A 15,491-nucleotide genomic window follows, 5' to 3' on the forward strand; every position below is an offset into this window, starting at 1 on the left:
ATACGTTTCTGTTTGGACTGTAAGCAATGTAGTGGAATGTGTCTGTCTGTACTCCCATGTGAACTTCCTTGATAATGATAATGTAAGAACAGCACATACTGCAAGTTATACTGATTAACTCTTTGTGATACCATCAATACAAAATTCAGATTCACCAAAACTGTAGTATAAACCCCTTTAAATAAAAAGGGTGAGCAAAAAAAGCCTACCACTTCACTACCCTGCCAAAGTCAAAAATCTAGGAGAAAAATGGCAATGATCTCTTGAAATTACGTCAGTATTTACACTTGGTCAGGCTACTGGTATTCTTTGGGATAAGTGCTTAATAAGAACAAATTTACAGAAATCAAATTATGCAGCTATCTTCAGGTTTCTCAATAGATAGAAAGTACCTCAGGTTATTTCCATAAGCAAAATCCACTTTCCTTCTTCCTTTGCCCAGTTTTAGGATATTTGGTTTTCATTCCCATTGCTACAGATGCAACCTCTGGGAAAAAAATGTACCATCATGCAGAACGATAGAGACCCATAGATATAACTTTTTAAGTTTCATAAGCCCATGCAGTTTGCTAAGTTTCATGAAAATCAGCTGTGTGGGCTCTATAAAGATCCTGTTGCTACAGAATGAAAGTCACATCCCTATACTCCCTGTTCTCTAAAATATTTGGAGATACCATGAATGTTCTACCATCATTTTAAAGATGTCACTTAGTACTAGTTCAAAATTTAAAAATACATAAGTTGTTCTTTTCAGTGTGTCAACAGGTTGTAAATTTAGACTATTTAATCTATCATCTTTGAATTAAATTTAAATCCACCTCAAATTTACTAGTCTTGAGCATCTGTGCACTGCCAACAAAATATCAGAAATGACAATTTAGGAATATCTATTTGCTTAAACTCAAAGCAAATTTCTTCTTACCCTTATGTTTCTTTTCTTTGGTGTTATTTTTTCTATATAATCCCTCTATGCCTTTGAAAGAAAGAAATCCTCTTGCAGTGAGAATTCTGTGTTCAGATAGTGCTACACGACAAAGCAATACTCAGCATTTTTCAGTCAGTTGTCATTAGAATGGAAAGAGTCTTCAATTCCACTTATGCTATTAAATGGATGAAGGCCAAGCTTTGAGTAATCTGTTTTTCCCCATTCACTTTCCACTATTTGTGTTAGCCAAATATAATCCTGTCTATGAACGTAAAGCATACTTATGTATACATGAATATTGGCCTGATATTAGTTCAAAGTGTAACATATAACTAAACGTAGAGCTCTCATAAGTCACGAGGTATCACTAGCCCAGAAAAATACAACCTTGAAAAATTCCCAACCATAATTTTCCACTGATACACGGAAGTTCTTTTCAAAAGAAAACACTACACCCTATGTTTTAAGGGAGGTGATCCTGTTCAGTTCCAATTCTCCAAACTCAGACAGGAGAGAAAAATTCAACCGTTATCAGCAATAACAGTAAAAACTGAGAAAGTAAAAAACTAGAAAACATATTACAACATTCACAAGACATAGTATGTCTTTTTATCAATGTATCTATGTCTAGTCATTTCAGAAAGCACCTTCATTTTAATAACATATTACTATATTATTAAATACATTGCTGTTGAATTGTCTTATGGATAATCATGCCATGCGATATGCATATTTTATTTCTTAAAAATATGGAATTATCAATTGACCTGGCATCCAGAAATTAATAAAATATGGAGCAAAATTCAGTGTGTTGATATGAGAAACAGTATCTCTAAATAAACACAGAAAAACTTCACTAGTAGGGAAAATCCATTCAGTGCAAAACTTATTTTGCTGCAATACGTGCCTAGCTGATTCCCAGACTGACCACAGACCCGAGTTACTCTGCTCACAGACATAAAACTGAACGATGTTGGCAATTAAAATAAAAACACACACAGAGTCAGGCACAAACTTCACAAAGCTGATTTTTTCTGTTAACGTAAGCAAAACTTGGATACAAATTTTCCACAGCTGGTTTCAAACCCTTTTGAGAACTGGACCTTGCGACACAACCAGAGCACAGCAAAGCCTGTTCTCAGGCAGACATCAAGGTCAGATAATCAGGAAGCGTCATCCTGGCAGATAAATGCAGGCTCCCTCAGTACCGGTATGAAAGCTCAGTACTCAAAGAACATAAGTCTTCTGGTAAATCTCTTCCTTGCATTAGCCCATAACATAGTGGGGTAGCCACCATCGCCGCTTCATTTCAATAAAGCCACAATGGGTCCTGCATTACCCCTATGGCAGTTCAGCATTACAGCTGCAGTAAAGGAGACCCTTCCGATTCCTGGATGAAGGAGGTAACCAGCAGGGATACCCTGGGGGTACGCTGAAGGCAGGGAGAAAAATCAGCTGGGTCCGGAGTTTCAAAATGGTTCCCATTTATCATATTGCATTCACTGCTTAAAGGATGAAATAAGAAGCAAAGCTCACCTTTACAGTGCCAGACTTCAGGCCAAGCGCTAAATCTAAAGCTGTGTAAACACTTGTTTACAAGGAAGAATATACTGCTATGCATGGAATTAAAAAAAAGTTTTAAATTCTTAATTTTTCAAAGTGCTTATGCGGGGGGGGCAGGGGAACGGCAATTATGCTAGCTCATTGACAGACAGCAATCCTATACGGCATGCTGGAGACGAACAACGGAAATTGTATACTAATGTGTTGCTCTTTCTCTTATAGACCTACTCTCTTTGTACTCCACTTTCCAATGTTAGCTATTTCATATATATAAACACACACATACATGTATATAAATATACATACGTATATAGTATATAAAAGATATACTAAAATGAGACTAATTCTATATATAGATTAGAACAAAAAGCATCTGTTCACTTATCAAATAATTTCTATTTCAATAAATATCCAACAGACAAAGTTCAAAAATAAAATCAGTCTGCAAAGAGAACTGTAACAATACTTTGGAAAATACAATTTTCAGGTGAAGTTTTGAATCTCCTGTAAGAAAGCACTACATAATCTGCAATATCCAACAACACAGCTTCCTCAGCAAAATGCTTCTTCTCAAACAGGGTAAACTGGATAAAACAAGTATCATATACACATTTCACGTGATTATACTTAAACTCATCCACAGTTTTTCTGCATGGTCAGATAATTCTACTGAAAACTGATTGAGAAGTGAAGGCATTTCCTGTGTTTTCATTTCAAAATTAACTAATGCTTTTAACCAGTAGCAAAGGTTATAAAACAAAATATTTACACAATAAAATACAGTAGAAACGTAGAGTACAAACTTCCCTTAATCCCCTTTCCCTCCCTGCTCCCAGATAAAGAGACTACATTGAAGTACAAATGACTGAACAGAACTGTCCTACTAAGCCATGATGTCTTCACTATTTACATCTTTGCACTTCAGAAAATATGTACTGACACTGACACTACAGGAATTTACAAGGCCTCATCTTTTTAGCACTACCAGTCCTTTGACCAGAGAAAAGGAGGAGCACATCCAAATTTGGGAGTCCCCTTCAAATACGAATTACTTATTCATAGCTGACAACAATCACCAGATCTGTTTCTTCACATCTCTCATATCATACGGAAGAACCTTTTTACAGATCCAATCTGTGGATCTACAGATCCAATCCATGATTTTATGACATTTCAGTTGGTTGACTTAAAATAGCACTTTATAAATCCATTTCATAACCAGTAATTCTGCAATTTGTAATGGCAAAGCTACATCTTCAACACCTTCTGGAAATCCCATGCCTCAGGGTCCCACATTTGATCTTCAGCTTTCAAACAAATTTCTATGTGTTAAAAAAAAAAAAGTAGTTTTCCAAACTTACGTTGACTTTGAAGCTTTGTACTGAGCCATCCAAAAAGTGGACGTTACAGATAATCTCTGATCGTGTTTTCTCTTTTGGTAGTTCTGACGCTCGTATGTTATTTATCCTCCCACCTAAGGCTCGTAAACGGGAGTTCATAACTATTGCTGAATAACCTATAAAACAAAAATTATGTTTAATAGCAGTTCTTATAATTCACTGTTTCATCTATGCTTTTACAGAGGAACCCACAACATCACAAAGACCTCATTACACCCCAAATAGCTATAGTAACAAATGATTCTTATAGAAAAGAATAAGCTGTAAAATTAGCGCGTTGTAAACCAGAACATAAATGCATACAGGGGCTTCCATGTTCTAAATATGAACATCCTAAAGAGAATCACAGGTAACCCCTGCAAAGTATACTTAGGTTAGGCATGGGCCATTGCCTTAGTTTAAATCAGTAAAAAACACAAATACCCACTATAAAGCATGAAGACAACGTCAAGAAAAGTTTTTATCATCCGTAAGTAGTAAATCCGTCACCGCCTTGTAGATTTCTTACATATTTCTATATTTACCATAGAAGTTTCACTACAATAAAACAATTATGCTTACTCTCAACCAAAAAATAGTCCTGAATTCATGCAGATCACGTTCTGCCAAATAGCGTTTTGTTTCAGAAATATATATACAAACACCATATGTAAGGCAACCAGAATTAACATTAAAAGCATGTCAGTATTTTGCAGCCTAGCACACACAAATTCATGAAGCCAGAAATTTATATCCAAGAAGAATATCCCACCAAAAAAAAAAAAGCAAAGCTGTTTTGTTGTTTTGTTTTTTTTTTTTTTTTTCTTTTTTGGAAAAAATCTTCATGAACACCAAAACTCTGAAAACCAGTTTTCACAAATGAAAAAAAAAAACAAAAACACCACACAACACAACAACCCCGCCACCAAACAGAAAAAGCTATTCATTGAAATAAGAGATGAATTAAATACAGTCAAGCCTGTAAACATTTCAAGCCTCTCTTCACTGGATCGGTTTACCAATTAACATCACAGCATATAAAGCCAGTTGGCAAGCGGAGCCGAGGATAGTTTTCCAGGTTAATTACCATACCAATTACCAAATCATACCTCACTTATTAGAGGCTAACTACAAAGGGACTTGCATAATATGAGTGTTTCCTAGACTGCTGGCCAAGCTAGACAGGACCAATGTCAGGACTATTTTGCAATCTTCCCTTATTTGATTATCTGCCTTAAAACAAAGGCTGGCTTTTCTTTTAAGCAACTAAAGAAACTGAGCGATTTAGAATAAAGTGACTTAAAATTCTATATTTTAAAAGCAAATGTGAAATGCATAAAGAGCTATGAGATGCAAAATTGTATAAAACACTAAAGACAACAAAACAGTGCAGTGGTCCATCCTCACATAAGGATGTGTAATCTATACTTAGAAGCAGCTAAAACAATTCCCTTCTCACAGAAAACTCAGAAGTCAGCCACACAAAAAGCATTCGACAAATACACTCTCGTACTTCTTTTTGGTCAGCCAATTGATAGTTTGCTATTGTGTATTTTCTAAAAATCAGAACTGCAAATTGCTAAGACTCATTTATTTAGCCAGCACATCGCATTTTTTCCTAGGAGATAAGCAGTATTTTCCTATTCCTTCCCAAAGGTGTGGGGTTTGTTTGTTTGTTTGCTTTGGGTTTTTTGGGGGGTTTTTTTTGATGGGTTTTTGTTGTTCTTGTTTGTTTGGGTTTTTTTGTTGTTGTTGTTTTGGTTTTTTTAAGGACAGAAAAAAGGAAGAGGTGATCTTTAGGTGAATTCTGAACAGTATTTCCATATAAACTACTATACACTCCTATTGCTTTAAAATTGTTCTTGATATACAGTCTGCAGTTAATCATAGTATGTTTTTGTTTGGTTGGTTTTTAATCCAGAAAATGGGCTTTCTTATTCAGGAATGGTCGTTGCTAAATATAACATGCAGTTATCTAATTATCAAGGACATACAAAAAGGTGAAGACAGATTACAACTGTATACAAAGCCTTCAATCTCACATTCTCTAACTTTCTAGCAGCTACATTTTAAACCATTTTTTCAGCTCTGTGTCCATCTTCTACCAAAAAGCCAGGTGATTACATGAATTATACCGCATGGACTTTTCTTCCCTTTCCACACTCAGAGGTCAAAAAAAGAACTTTTCACTTGCTTCTATCTTACACCTCTACCATTCCCTTTTTCTAAATATGTTCTACTTCTCTTCTACTTTAGCTGGGCTTCAGCAGAGAGCAACAATGACAGGAGTCTCCAGGGCTCAGCTCCTGATCTGCCTGGAGAAAGTAAGGGAATTGTGCTCAGCCCCTGTACTCCTATTGCAGCATGTGCTGCAGGTCAAGCCATGCTTGGAGACCTTGCAGAAATTTTGATATTTAATCCTAATCACTCTACAGCAGAGCATTATTTATTCAAGTGTTACAATATAGCTAGATCTTGCTACTCACTTGCTCAAACTTCAAATATGGAAGCCAATAAAACAGCATCAATAACATTTATACATACATATATATGCTTGCTATCCAGAAAAAACAACAAAAAAAACACCCAAAAAACCAAAAACCCAAACTCTTTTATAACAGCAAAAAAATAAACCTGAATAAACAAATTGATGATTTTTATTTAACTGTCTGTGCATAGCAGCACAAGTAGTTACAGCTGCTTTTCATACCAAGGTCCCACTCTGTAGAAAGCCTAGCATATCATCTGGATAACCTAGCCCACGCTTGAGGTAGATACGGTAGGCTAGGTTTAATTTTCAGGTTATGGTCCCCTATGTTCTTCATAACTTAAACCCCTAACATGTCTTCTCCACTTACATATAAATTTATAAATGAAATTCAACAACTATTGCACCCAATAAACCATACTGTAGTCTCCCAACACAAGCCCAGGTCTCCGTTGAATGCTGTCAGATAGACACAAGAGATGACAGGAATTTCACCCTAAAGCTGTCTGGAACAAGGATGAAATTCCATTTTGAAGTTTTTCACGAAATAACGAGAACCATGAATGCTATGAAAGAGACTGTACAATATGCATTGTTATTGCTGAGCTTCCGCAGTCCTCCAGCAAGTCAGACTTGCTCTTTTCTGTGCCATGAACTTGTCTCCCAGCATCCATAGAAGCTATCCAAGAACTAACAGTAACTTGTACTTCTCTACTACTGTTCATTATAAAATCAGAGAGGTGCTTAGTTTTAGATTAAAGTTGTTTTTTATGCTATTTCTTCACAGTATCTTCAGGTTATATGCTGGGCACCCCAACTGAAATAGTAACTCAGAAATTCATCCCAAGAAATTCAAACCTGCTAGTGTGACCAATTTTCATCAAGTTCACAAATAAAAACTTGGAATTCCTTGGTTTTTTACAGTTTTATGTGAAATCAAACCAGTAGCACAGTCAGAGTTCACGGTTTGTGTTTACAGCGTGCAAGGAGCCCCAGCTTAGGCTGTCCTTGACAGAGCTAGCTGACCATGGAAACTGTGCCAAGGCCGGGATAGACAGATGAGTGTTTGGAGACCACAACCATTAGTCGACTGGAGCTCAAATGGATGAATCAAGCCCCAGGACACCTCCACCAGCTGGGAGTCCCGAGCAGAGAAAGCCAGACTCTCTATGTCCCACCTACATGGCCTTACACTTTCCTCTGCAGACAGTAAACTCCTAAATGAAGGAGCCATTTTACAGATGTCACACCACAGGCACCAGCCTAAGTCAGTTTGTGTGTCCTAGCTTAACGTGCTGTACACTCAGTAAGTCTGTAAGGAAACAGCTTGGAGAATCCCTAGTCTAAAGGGCAAGGGAAGGAGAACAGAGGAAAGGCGAGCAGCTGAGTTATTAGCAGCTGCTCTACTACTTTTCTTCCATGCGTGAGCTGTGTCTAAAGCTCTATTTTAAATAAACTCAGATTACTGAAATGGCCTATCAAGCCCAGTGCAATTATAAAGGGGCACATAGAAGGACATGAAGTAACCTGCAACGGCAACTGGTTTGGGGGTAGGAGGAGGGTCACTGCGATCTCCAGCAAGACCAGATGCCAGCTCTAAACACCAGGGATCAGCCTCCAGCCCTGAGCAACCAAGACCAGCCACTCCATGCAAACACCAGCTCCCGCTTTGCAGCCTCGGGCAGGAGGCTAATTCACAAAACAAACCAACACAAAAAGTGTAAGACAAATTTGAACATTATCAACAAGTGAACAGTTTAATAATTATTCCCCTTTCCCTAAAATAAGCACCTCAAATCCAGATAGTTGAGAGTTCTTTTTTGATTAAAAAACAAACAAAGCCACCCCCAGAACACAGTTATTTTTACCCTAAGGTATAAAACAAACGTGGAATTCTATGCTATAATCAAACCGTGCAACAGGCTTACAGGAGCAACAAATACAGCTACAGAAAGAAGTTAATGTTTTCCAAGTACTTTAAACACATTGCTGGGCAAGTTTGGTTATGCATGCCTTCTCCAACAATAACACCGCAGTCAAGCAGAACAAAAAATAACACTGTAAGAGTTCTCAGAGTTTCTTTACGGCCATGACTGAAAATGTATAGTTCCATGTTGGGCTCTTGAAAATCGTAAATATTGCAGAATCTCTGGGTATGTCATTTATGAATGGATAGTTTTTCTAACCCACTCATTGTCTGAGCGATCATCCTGACAATGAATGAAAAAACAGTAGTATTAAAGACACGGGCAAGTCTCGTATGTCCTTTCAGTAACAGTTACATTTTATGGTTACCTATTGCTTCATATAAATGACATGAAATAAAGTAAATGGGAAAAACAAAGAGGTATCACAAATTAAAGGTGTCATTGTATCAATGTATGGCCCTAAGACAGCCAACACAAGTGCTCTTCAGCATGCATCAGCTTTCCCTATCTGCTGGTTAAAATATATCATCAGAAAAAAATCCAATCCTAGCGAACCTGAAATTTTTCTAGTAATCTATATTCTGATTATCCTTCCCACGTACGTAAACATTATTTACACACCCCAAAGCCATACCATCAGTGCATCTTAATTAGGGTTAAATTATCCAGCCAGATTTTTCCAAATAGAAGAGTGACGCTTAAGTTGACACCTACGAAAACAAGCTTCTGTTTTTACCTTTTGCAGAGGAAAAGCTTAATCTTTTTTACGTTCTGAATGAGAAACTAGATGTCTCCCCATTAATATAAAAACTAAACTCTAATATTTTGCAGGAGAATCCCATGAGGTATTTAACCACAATACAATATTTGTGAGTTTCCATACAAATTACAAGGCCTTACTAAAGCAACAAGTAAAAAATAAACTTCATTTTGAGCAATGTGCGCAGGTTATCACTTGCTCCTTATCTATAGTTATTTCCCACAAACTTTTCCTCACATATTGATCACAAATTATATAGCAAGTAAGTTTGGAAGCCAGAAGTATCACACTGTGATGAATCTTTGCATCACTTGAAAAAAATTAATTATAAACACAGAACAAGCAAGAAAGCCTTAAATGATGAAACATTACAGCTTATGTTGTAAAGATACCTCCAAATTGAGATACAAAGAATAAGAGACTTCTTGCAGCATCTTCTTACTTAGAGATAGAATAAAAGTTAATATCCACGTTGAAAGTTTGTGTGTGTGTGTAGACACACACAATCTCTAAAGCAGTAGCCACAAGTTTTCCAATCATCACTCTTAAGACAAAGAGCAATATCATTGTAATAGGAGCTTTTCACCCCAAAATTAAAAAAAATTAAAGATTCAGCTTTCTTATCTTTGCTTCCAGTTCAATTGCATGAACGAGGTTTCAGTCATTCTAGTTATCATCTTAAGTTTTCCTCAAAAACAATCTTACAGGCAGAGATTCTTCACAGAAAATGAGTCCAATTAAAAAGAAAATAAATTTAAAAAGTAAGAAATTTTAAAATTAAAAAAATAGTAAGCACAGGCGTTTTAAAGTTATACCTTAAATAAGTATGAAGATACCTATATTAACATATATTCTTCTACATACTGCCAGCCCAATATTTAGCAAAACTAGTATAGAAGAGTAAAGAAAGTAAATTCTTCCGTAGCAAAGTGTAGCGATACCTCTTCTTCATCTGCCAGCACTTTATGCTGGAGTTCGTCCATAAATAAGCCTTCAGGTAGACCGTATATATGAAGATATCTCTATTTGCTTATTTAGAACATGCTTGAAAGCATTTTAGTTTCAATGAAGGTAGTTACAAGGAAAAAGACTCAATTTAAAAACAAAAAAACAAACCACAAGTAATTTTGAATACTCTTTCCTTTACTAACCTCCACAAAATTGGAACCTAACTTTTTATTTTACTTTTAAAAGCCAATAAGTAAGTAGACAAACTGGATTGTTCTATGTCTAGAAATCCAGTACCTACCCACTGCTCAGTAGTCATTGCCTCTAAGAAGAAAATCCAACGTATGCAGTTGAATAAATTAAGAAAATCCCCACACTACTACAAAAGGTTAGGTGCTTAATTAGTGGATAAGACCAAGTTATTAAGTGCTTTGCAAGCCTTCCCTGCACTTCATTTAGCTTTCCATTATAACATATCTCTGGTAAATTCGTATTGCAAAGTGTTTTCAAGAGAGATACAGCTATTTTGAACTCTGGATTCAGCAAGACTTCACATGAATGTCAAAGATGGACTGAAGGAGTTGGGGAGGAGAAAAAATAAGCCCGAGTTTTAGTTCCAGCACTACACTATACCTTGATTGACATGTCCCTAAGATCCCACTAAGCCAATAACATACTGAAGGTAATGCAAGCACTGTAAGAAGCCGCAAATACCTAGTACAGATAAACTGTGCAGCAGAGTGAGCAACCCACTCTTAATTCTGCAGCTGCATTGGGGACAACACTTCTATTGGGGACCATCCAGTCTCTTGATGGATGGCAGAGAGGGACTCGATGACAGACTCTGTGCCCTCAAAATACTGTATATGTGTAACAGAAAAGGCTTTACTCTCTTCAGAATGTTAATAATACATTAATATTGGTTAAGTTATAGAAAGCAGACTGCACTTACAGTGGCAGAGTAATAACTCCAATTAATTATCCTTAAAAAAAGGAATATTCGTGTCAAATGTTTATTCTGTATACATATTATGTATATTCATTGGGAGACAAGTTTTAGAGACAGAGACTCTACTTCAACTTTTTTGAAATCCTTCTTCCTCTTCACCCTCCCCTTTTGAAAAGTTTACATTACCTGCATCCTACAGCTTTTTGCCTGCAAAGTCTTAAAATGTGCACAGTTTCAGGCATACCAACAGTTCTTGCTGTTAAGACTGAAGAGGACACAGACTGGCTAGCAATAAAGCAGGACAGACTGCTATTATAGCTTAATAGAGATTACTTGACCAAAATAATCATATTCTTTACATAGTGACAGTCTTCGCATGTAGGGGGAAAAAAAAAAGAATTATCCCAGCCTCTCAGCAACAGCAAGACTGGTTATCTGAAAACTTAATCTTGAAATGAGATAACCTAAAGGTAATTGAATTCTAGAAGAGCTTACTGGTAGAAAAACAATACTGACCATCGATTTCAGTACTCAGGTTCTTAACATCCTTCAATCCAACTTCTGAGGAAAATACTTTGGTCACATTTGCAAAGGATCAAACCAGATTGTATGAATGACCCTTCAGACTTCAAGGGTGTGAATCTGGTCATTCCAACTTCACTGATGCTACTTTAAGTACATAGAATTAAACCATGCAGCTAAGCCACGGTAGGATCCAATGTGTCATTTTACACTGCGTGAAGCATTACTGTTAGACCTCAGATACTGGATTAGCACTGGAACAGAGATACTATCTACTGCATGCAGAATGAGTCAGAGAAGAAAAACAAATGGGAGGAAAAAGCAACCGAATTAATAGCAGAGACCTGCTCACTACACTGCTCAAGTACTATAAAATACAGATGAGAGCAAGACACATTCGTAACACTTTAGTATTTTCAGTAGTTTTTATTGCTCATGTAAGAGATCTTTATGATGATTATTTTTTAAAAAAACATTTTAGAAATAACACCTTAAGACAGTGTGTTCAGGTCAATAACAGCTCATTGCTCCATTTCCTGCACCATGCCAATAGAAGAATTCAGGAACTCTACGGCTTCCTCTATTGCCTGCCTCAGCTTTAAACAGCATCACAGCACACAAAAAAAACATCTCACCAAAAAACGCAAGAGCTGTCACTAATTTATTTCCCCAATAACGCCTTTCTGGGGCTACAAACAACATTGCATGAACTCAAATTAGAAACTGCAGATTGAAAGTCAAAGTTAACCTTCCTCGACTTGATAGTGTCTTATGTTAACAACACTGAAGAGTGGCAAGAACATGAAAAGCTGAGTCAAAGTGGAAGCTGAGCATTGCAGTGCCCAACTACCAACATCTCCCATAAATAGTTCAGGACAGACTAAAGTATATGAAGGCAATTTTTAATTTCTTTTTTATTTTTAAAAACTAACTGCCATGTTGTAAAATCAAATAATCAAATATGAAGGTCTGTCCACACCTACAGTATTTGGGTAACGAAATAATGCCATTAGTATATACATAGTAAGTAATTTATGCCTTAAAATTTTCAAAACCAAATAAGTAAGCATCCACCACTGTATTTTACAAAGACAAGCTACTAAAATATTCTGAAACCTCAGGTATCAAGTTAATTACTGTAACAAAATTTAAATACAAAAAGACTTCATACTCCATTAGCAGGCAATAAACTGTATTTCATGAAACTATTGTATGACAGGTGAGAATCATCATATCAATTTTACTGAAAGTACAGTTGTGATAATTAAGCAGAATTTTAATCATCTGCATTACAGATTCAGGAAGGGATGTAGAAAAACAAACAACCAAAAGAGCTCTCTAAGGATTAAAATAGATATATCCAAAACATACTTTTAAAGGGGAATTTCTGCTGTTTTACTATATCCATAGTACGATACTAGTCAAGCAGTCTAGAAAATACCTGTTCTACTGATTTAAAAACACAGAAAAAACCCTGAAGTAAAACAGGGATTACTCAAATGACTTGCATGTCAATACTAATCTCTACCTCCTCTAGTGTAAAATAAATACATAGAAAAAATTTCACTTTTGAGAAGTCACAGTGGCAAAATTTTGCTGAGAATGTCAGAGAAGCATCAAGTCCCCATAACATGGTCCCTACATGAGGCATGCTATTTTCTGATGGAGGACAACAGTTCAAAGTTACTATCTACAAGTTAAAAGACTACTGATCTACATGAGACAACGTTTCATTTGCTAATGCGGCATGATGGCCTGCACACAAACAAAAAAATCACTGCTTGCAGGTAATAATACCTCCCACAGGTGTGTTAAAAACCCCCAGCTTTCCAAAACAGGCCTTTCCTCTTATATCATCTGCATGTCCAAAGTAACTTTTTTCCTATATATTAACCAGCCCAATGAAAGACCTCTTTCTACAATTTTTGCCTCCAATTAGCACATTACATTTTTCATGTCAAAGCTACAGTTGCCAAACATTTCAAATGGGTCTGATGTTACTGTACCTCATGTTTCATCGCCTTTTAGAGTAAAAAAAAAAAGTTTAAGCCATTTTTTTAAAGAGCGGCAAAGAAGCAGTCTGTAGAGAGAACAGCAGAGTAGCAGATTGAACACAAGGCTGTGAATCTAAATGTTTGTATTCTATTTCTGATGTCATTAAGGGCATTTTGTGAACAGGTCACACTTCTCTCCAAACTGAACATGGATCGTGACTAAAGTAATTGCCAATTAATACTTTTTAAAAACTTGAAAGAGCAGGCAGCATGTTGTAGGTAACTAGATTGTGAATAAACAACTTAAGAGTTTGTTGTTTCCATGCTATCAGCTTCCATAGCAGACTGGAAAGAGTTTCTCCCAAGAACTGAACAGAGCTTAAATGTGCTATGTCAGATGCTGCTGCAGCAGTGACTGCCATCTATTGCAATGGGGGGGGGGGAGAAGGAGAACAAACACCTTAATCACAGCCACAGAAAGCTAACTCCACTTTTCAAGAAAATGGAAATTCCACATGAATTCCAGTGATACATTCTTATAAGACTTGAGAAAAAGCCTGAATTTACAGATGACTGAATTTTTTTTTTTTCCAGTGGGCACAGTTGAGTGGTGGATCAAGATTGTGAAGTCTACCTGCTACTTGAAAATGCGATGAAAAGCAAATAGAAAATAAAGAGCAAGAGGAGCTAATTCAAAACATCCAACACAGCAGTATGCAAAGCCTGCACTGGTGAAGTTCCCACATTACAATAATTTTGTGTTATCAATAAAATTGTGAAAAGTTTGAGAGTGCTGGAATCCCCAGCTGCCTGAGATTTGATTGAAGTATTCAGATACAAAATAAAGCAATTAGTAGTGATGTCTTCACAAGTTTACACACATGCAACATCAGAAGGACTCCCGATGTCAAAACTAAAACTGCATATATGCACATCATTACTGTTAAATATTTCTAATATTGTCCACACATTAGCTAAAACAGTTTTTATTGCTTTCACAAACCTCAGAAGCAGGCAAGCAACTGCCACCAAGACCAATGACAGAAGTTTTCTGTTGCAAATGGTACTTGGTTGACAAACTTAAACAGGTTAAGTAACTTTTGATTACATGCTAGATTTTGATTAGAACTCTTGATTTCATACTAGACAAACCCAAATTAAAGTTCTGCACTGTTACCCAGTGTTTTCCATTGATAGTCATTACTCAAGCTGCTTCTCAACACAACATAGAACTGTGTGCCATTCAAACTTGGGAAGAAAAAGTTTCACCACTGGCAGCAAAAAAAAAAAAAAAAAAACCACACACCAACAAAAAAACCCAAACCCCTAATTTTGCAAGAAAACATTCCTGTTGGAGAAACATCCTGATTTCAGAAGAAAGCCTATCTTGTAAATTGCGTTAATGAACAAAAAACACTCTTTAGAATTACTATGAATTATCTTTCTGCAGCCAGACTTTTGTTGCAGACATTAAAGCTTCAAACTTCCTGGAACTGTTTTCTGTACATTCATGCTTCATGTATTTTATAATCCATGTTCTGCCATGAGCTTTTAAAATATATTCCCTCAAGCATGACAGAGAACTTCCTCTGAGATAAAGCTTACAGCCCCAAAAGTTCCCCAAAGAGATCTGAAACAAAGCACTGAAAATTGTGCAGTTAGCCACAGAATACTATTGAAAAAGATAAGATGGTAGAATAATTCTTCCTTCAAAAAAAAAAAAAAAGGAAGGACACAACAGCAATCAGAAAATTAAAAGTTGTTGTTATGGAGGGAACTTAAAACTGATAACCTAACTTCGAGCTATAAGGACAGGAAAAAAAATATTCCTATTAGACACTCTGGCTGTATTCAATTTATCCTCCAGGACTGTTCAAGACGACATCTAAAGTCTCACAAAACTAGTTTGAAGGAATTACACAAAGTTCTACCTCTCGACCTACAGGAAAGAGCTTGAAAATGTGTAGCAAGAGTTACATAACCCAGAGCGAGAACACAAACAACACGATGAAATTAAAACACCTCTGGATACTTT

The 15,491-nt window shown here is 36.3% G+C and overlaps 1 protein-coding gene across 3 annotated transcripts in view; it reads right to left on the reverse strand.

Moving 5' to 3' along the window:
* Positions 1–15,491, reverse strand: part of PTPN3 (protein tyrosine phosphatase non-receptor type 3) — a 133,184-nt gene that overhangs the window by 96,904 nt on the left and 20,789 nt on the right. For all 3 annotated transcript variants that reach the window (XM_074576352.1, XM_074576353.1, XM_074576350.1), the window contains exon 2: positions 3,850–4,004. In XM_074576352.1, the coding sequence (XP_074432453.1) occupies positions 3,850–3,987 (138 nt within the window). In that variant the 5' untranslated portion in view covers positions 3,988–4,004. The remainder of the gene's footprint in view (positions 1–3,849; positions 4,005–15,491) is intronic.

This window comes from Larus michahellis, chromosome 2, assembly GCF_964199755.1.
Source record: "Larus michahellis chromosome 2, bLarMic1.1, whole genome shotgun sequence".
Lineage (NCBI taxonomy): Eukaryota > Metazoa > Chordata > Aves > Charadriiformes > Laridae > Larus > Larus michahellis.